Source organism: Hydra viridissima, unplaced genomic scaffold (assembly GCF_058129835.1).
Source record: "Hydra viridissima isolate aposymbiotic clone 2 unplaced genomic scaffold, HvirCarnegie_v1 scaffold_2, whole genome shotgun sequence".
NCBI lineage: Eukaryota > Metazoa > Cnidaria > Hydrozoa > Anthoathecata > Hydridae > Hydra > Hydra viridissima.
In genome coordinates this window covers 16,324,001-16,330,000 of record NW_028324301.1, presented here as the reverse complement: position 1 = coordinate 16,330,000, position 6,000 = coordinate 16,324,001, and the positions used below count along the sequence as shown (strand labels likewise).

Sequence of the window (6,000 nt, the reverse complement as noted above, 5' to 3'; positions counted from 1 at the left end):
GAGAATTGGCTTTTCTTCAGAAAAACTTTCACAGGATTGTTTTATCCATGCTGAGAATACTGGACAACATTGTGTGAAAAAGTTTGAAACACTTTGATCACTAATAGTAACACTACTTGCAGTTGTTGACAACCCATTATAAATAAAACCATTCACCATTTTTACTTCGGTAGATAAATCAACTTCATAACCATTAGAGATACCAGCAATAAATTTATTGTTATTGATAGCATTAAAAGGTTGGTAAAATATGCTGTTATAGCCATCTAAAAATATATAAAGAAATAAAGTTGAGATCATCTAAATTTAAAAATAACTTCAAATACTTTAATAAAAAAGATATAAAAAAAACATCAAACAAATAATTAAAAAAGCAACCTTGAAAGCATTCAATCTTTTTATTATTAATGTTGTACTCCCATGGAAATAATTCCCATTGCCCATAAAAAGGATTACACCATTCACACTGACTCTGTCGACTAGTGCATGCCAAATCCCCTGGATTTTTTCAATAGAAAAAAATGTAAATAGGAGGGTTGATGGTATATTTAAATAGAAAATATTTTGAAATTTAGCTATAGTTCTACATGTGTAAAAATACAAATAAACTTTTTGATATAAAAGGAATTTGTCACAATTTTAAATTCTAAAACATGAAAGTTTCTCACTTTAATATTACTTAATTCTGTAACAACCATCTTCAAATGAAAATTATTTCAAAAATTAGCTTCTATAAAAAGCATGCTCACATGAAAATCATTCTTCTATTTAAACTAGATCAGAGAATCAGGTTCTTATTTTGCAAAAATGTTTAAACAAAATTTTTACTTTTTACATTGGGTTGCATAAATATAGAGTCAGTTGATTTATAATATGGTTTTTTTTATGCTTTTTTAAAATTTAAAGCAAACAAAAAAGTTAATAATTTAAATTCTTTTATATTTTATTAACAGTGGTATTACAAATAAAATAGAAAAAAAAATTTTTTCAAAAAAAAAATTTAAGATTTTTTATGAGAAATATATACAACTGTTAAAAAAAAAACAACAAAAAAACAGAACAAAAATATAGAGTCAGGGTGCATTTTAGTATTTTATATGTGCACCACAAACTTTCACACATGCATGAACACGTCTAGGCATAGATTCAACTAGTTGGATGCATAATTTCTTGGAAATTCTTTCCAAAGCTTTTCTAAGGCCTGCTATAATTGCGCAACACTGGCTAAGCTCACTTTGACCAATCTCTTGTCTATACAACCCAAATGTTCTCAATGGGATTGAGATCTGGAGAATGAGCTGGCCAAGGCATGATTATAATGCTTTTCCAATCAAGCCACTCCTTAACCAAGATTGCAGAGTGAACTGTTGCATCATCGTGCTGAAAAACCTATCGTTGTTGTCTTCTGTAAAAAGCTCTAGCTGTTGGCAAAAGTTTACTTTCAAAGGTCTCTTTGTAGATGTACTCGTTAATTCTGCCATTATAAATGTTTTATGACCCTGTTCCTATATGGGAGAAGCATCCCCATATTCTGACTGATCCTCCTCCGCCTTGTATCCTTGGTACACAAAAACGCTCTTTGAACTTTTCACCAGCCAGCCTCTTGGATGATTAATCTTGACTTACAATTTATCACCTCAAAATTGGATTCGTTGCTGAAAATGACTTTGGCCCGGTCTTCTACAGACCAGTGAGTCTTTCTCTATCCCACTTTAATCCTTTTAGGCGATCTGAGAATGCAAATGTGGTTTTCGAGCAGCGATATAGCAATCTAAGCCTTTCTTATCTAGGCATCTTCGTACAGTTAAGGTTAATTAGGGTTAGTTAGTCTATCTACAAACGCTAATGTTACCAGACGTATTTGTGAACCCTTCAGCAAGTTCGGGTTAAGAAATTTTAGGGTCTTGTCTAACCTTTCCATAGAGATAACTTTGGTCTCTTGAAGTTAGCTTTGAAGGCCTACCAAGGCTTGGTAAATCTTTGACATCATTATGTAGCTCGTGGTTTTTCAACATTCTCTGTACACATTTAAGCGAAACATTGCACATTCAAGCTATTTTTTGTTGGCTTTTTGTTTTATCTTTTAACAGACCTACAAGTTGCCATCAAACATTGTCTGAAACAGCTTTTCTGCCCATTTTTGTCTTTTTACTTTACCAAATAATTACCAATGCGAATAACTCAAGATATAAAAATGATAACTTAATTTTATTTTTGCAAAAATGTTTATATAGTTTGAAAGAAATCAATCACCAAACTTTAGATCACTCGGATAACATTTCGTTGAGATATTTCAACTTAAGTTGTTTAATTTGAGTTGACTCTATATTTTTGCTACATTAGAAATACAGGTATGTTCTAATTGAATTAATAATTACTCAAGACTGGTTAACCTAAAGAGTTTGAATTATATACCATTTAATAGAAAATCAATTAACACATGTAATACACTTTTAATCGCATTAATTTGTTGGCTTCAAAGATAATTTTGAAAAAAACAAAAATTTAGCATAAAAAAAGTTAGTGACTCTTTATATTTATACAACCCACTGTATTTCCTAAAACAATGATTATTGATCTTTAAATTAAAACTGTCATACATATCAAAATTAGTGTATTTTTTTAAATTGTAATGAATTGTAAATTGTTTTGTAAATTACTGTAAAATATTATATTAAGTATTTACTTCATAAAAAAAAATAAGAGTAAATATTTATGGATTTATTTATACTTTTTTAGGCTAATAATATTTAGATCTTATTTTTTACAGTGCAGTAAATTATTCAATAACACAAATTTACTTACATTGCTTTATAGGACAAAACTGTACAGCTTTAATAGCAGAGGGATGTAAGATTTCTTTGTATACTTGAAAGCAAAATAAGTTGTTTGGAAGTTGTAAAACTACAGATGAGTTTTCAGGAAAAGAAAAACCATCAATAACTACTTCCTAAATTCAAATTTAAATGATTTTTACTTGGTGTGAGATTCACACACTTTTTTATGAGCATAAAGATAATCTTTTTAAAAATTAAAAACTTAAAATAAGATGATTTTTTACTGTCTTATAATCTATTTGAAGAAAAAGGAGGCTGCTTCTTTTGTTATATTTAAGAATAACATAATGCCAAATTGAACTCTCAATAACAACAGACTTTTTGATTGTGTTGTAAATTACACTAAAAATATAAAAATATAAAGTTAATATAAAAAGTAAAAAAAACAACACAGTTGTGTTATATATTAAAAATTAAAATTAGTATTGTATTATATAATAGTAATATGAAAGATTTTTGCTATAACATTAGCATCAATGCCAGCAACAACTAATAAATAAAAAAAATACTATACAGTAAACAATACCTTAGCAATAAGGAACAACTTTATAAGAAAAATAAAACAAATAATATGGATAAAGTCTTTTCATAAACTAAAATGTCACTTAAAGTAAATTAAAAATATTATAATAGAATGAAATATAAACTTAATTTGATGGGTAAACAACCACATTTTCTCTATTCATGAAAATAAGTTTCAAAAAATCAAAGAAATCCAATGATGTTTTAGGTTCCATGCAATTATTTAATGAACCATAAATTTTTAAGGTTTGTTAAATAATTGAATGGAACCTAATTTTTATGCCCATTATAACAAAAAAAAAATATTACTGAACAAATGTGCTTAAATTAAATTAAATAGGGTTTAAAACCCTGTAAAACCTAAACTTAGTTAAGTTTAGGTTTTACAGGGTTTGTATTTTGCACCTGTTCACAGTTAATAAATTTACTCCTGTTCACAATTAACAAATTAGCTCATTGTGATGTAATGCATGCATTGGCATGTAATTTAAATCTGCATTTATTTTGCAATATTTTGTTTTGCAGTGTTTTTATTCAAGTTTTTTAATGTACAGGCCTAAAGTTTTGACAATATAATTCAAAATGTGAAGAATTTATAACAATGAATATACTCACAATATAGATGATGGACTAAAACTGATGGTAATAGCATCACCAGAACTATACGCCATGTTTAAAATGATAGACTGATAAGTAGAGTTTTTAAACCAAAACAAGATAGTGAAGTCAGATATAGACCACTCTTGAAATGTTAACTGTTGGTTATAAGCCATAAAAAATAAACTGTTAAAAAAACTTGATAGTGTGCAATTAGAACCTTGATTAATAAAAACATTTTTTAAAGTTGTTTGAAAATCATAATAATCAGTAACCATCACAACAGGATTAGAAAATGAATAAGTCACTATTTGTGTTGTATTTCTTTCAGCATCTAAAAGTTATTTATTTACCAATAATTTTGTTTGTCATTTAAAAATAGTTTTAAAAAAGTATTTTTATGTACAGTGGTGGCCAAAAGTCTTAGAACAACATATTTTATGTTCTGATAAATTTTTATACTAAAAATATTAGATACTTAGAATATAATAACTTAGAATATAAATACTTAGAACTTATTTATTTTTTTATTGATTTTACTGTTATCGTTTATTATTTTTAGTATAAAAATTTATCAGAACATTAAATATGTTGTTCCAAGACTTTTGGCCACCACTGTAAATAAAGTTAATATTTTAAAATCATATATTTATAAAACTTACATAAATGTTAAAAATCATAGTAAATAGTTAATTGATAGAAAAAACAGAACACTGTTTTCAACAAAATAGATATTAAAATAGACCATAATTTAGATGTGGTCTACTATATTATCTTTTTTGTTCAAAAATTATCAGTAACAATTTGTTGTTCTAAATATAATAAGTAATTAAACAACTCCATTCACCTGCAGATGTTTCATTTACAGAGCAGCTTTGAAAAAACTGAAAGCTACCGAAAGCAATGTAACCAATTCCAAGTCCATTTTTAAAAGCAACAAACTCAACCTGTGATTGGGATAAATTGTATCTTAATATATTATTGATAAGAATTTTTTTTACAGTAAATATATAAATAAAGATAAAAGAAATTATTTTTCATGTCATTTATACAAAGAATTGTTTAAAAGTAACATTATTTTACTAATACCAACATAAAGTAATAAATTTAGCTATTAGAAAAACATTTTATATGCCAGTAAAACTTTAAAGGCTATAAATAAATACTTTGTGATGATTTTGCAAAACATCACAAAGTCTTAGAAAAATATTATTTCAATTCTTAAAATTACCACACTATAATTGTGACCCAAATCAAGATTTTTTTCAACCCATCTGTCTTGTCCTTCTTGTCGATAAAAGAATGCCAATCTCTTTTTAACATTTGTTCCATGACCAAAAACAACAAGATTTACAAATCCAGTTCCCCCGAATTTGAACTTAAATGAAATACAAGCTCCTGTTATATTAAATGACAATGTTGTTAACACATCATCAGGACTACTTTGTGCTGCACTTGCATGAATAAAACCACCTTAATAAATAAAACCACCTTAATGAATAAAAGTTCGGAAACTAAAATGTAAATCTCATACCAATTAGCAAAAAAAAAAAATTTTCAACCTGGTCTGGGTGCTTCATAAACAATTTTCAAAAAACTTTTAGGTTGAACAACGACATTTTTGATCTTAAATAAAATTGTTAGTGGGGGTGTAAATGATGTTGTCTTAAGAAGTTGAGTCAATAAGGCAGTAAGATCAGGGCTTGCAATAACACCATCAATATTTTTAGGGATGCACCATTGAACTTGGACTTCTTCTGAACTATTGAGAAACTGCATGAAAATACTATTGCACAAAGCAGATGAAATTGACTGCAAGTTAACAATCAAATTCACATTAGTTAAATGCACGCTTTGAAAATCCAAAACAATGTCATCAAAATAAATGTATGAGGAATTATCTAGACTTTCTATGTCAAAATAAATAAATTCTTCATTATAATCATCTTCAGATACCATTTCAAATGATTCATATCTGCTTACAAACTCTACTACTTCAGTTGATTCTAAAAATAAATGCAATTAACTTTAGAAGGGGGTAGAA

The 6,000-nt window shown here is 27.2% G+C and overlaps 1 protein-coding gene across 1 annotated transcript in view; it reads right to left on the bottom strand.

The window, feature by feature from the left end:
* LOC145195994 (uncharacterized) overlaps window positions 1–6,000 on the bottom strand; it is a 247,611-nt gene that overhangs the window by 229,993 nt on the left and 11,618 nt on the right. Inside the window, exons 15-22 of the mRNA XM_090078096.1 lie at window positions 5,519–5,962; window positions 5,188–5,429; window positions 4,804–4,903; window positions 3,975–4,290; window positions 3,062–3,179; window positions 2,806–2,950; window positions 379–498; window positions 1–266 (exon numbers count right to left, since the gene is read on the bottom strand). The exon at window positions 1–266 is cut by the window's left edge and continues 331 nt beyond it. Of these exons, the coding sequence (XP_089934222.1) occupies window positions 1–266; window positions 379–498; window positions 2,806–2,950; window positions 3,062–3,179; window positions 3,975–4,290; window positions 4,804–4,903; window positions 5,188–5,429; window positions 5,519–5,962 (1,751 nt within the window). The remainder of the gene's footprint in view (window positions 267–378; window positions 499–2,805; window positions 2,951–3,061; window positions 3,180–3,974; window positions 4,291–4,803; window positions 4,904–5,187; window positions 5,430–5,518; window positions 5,963–6,000) is intronic.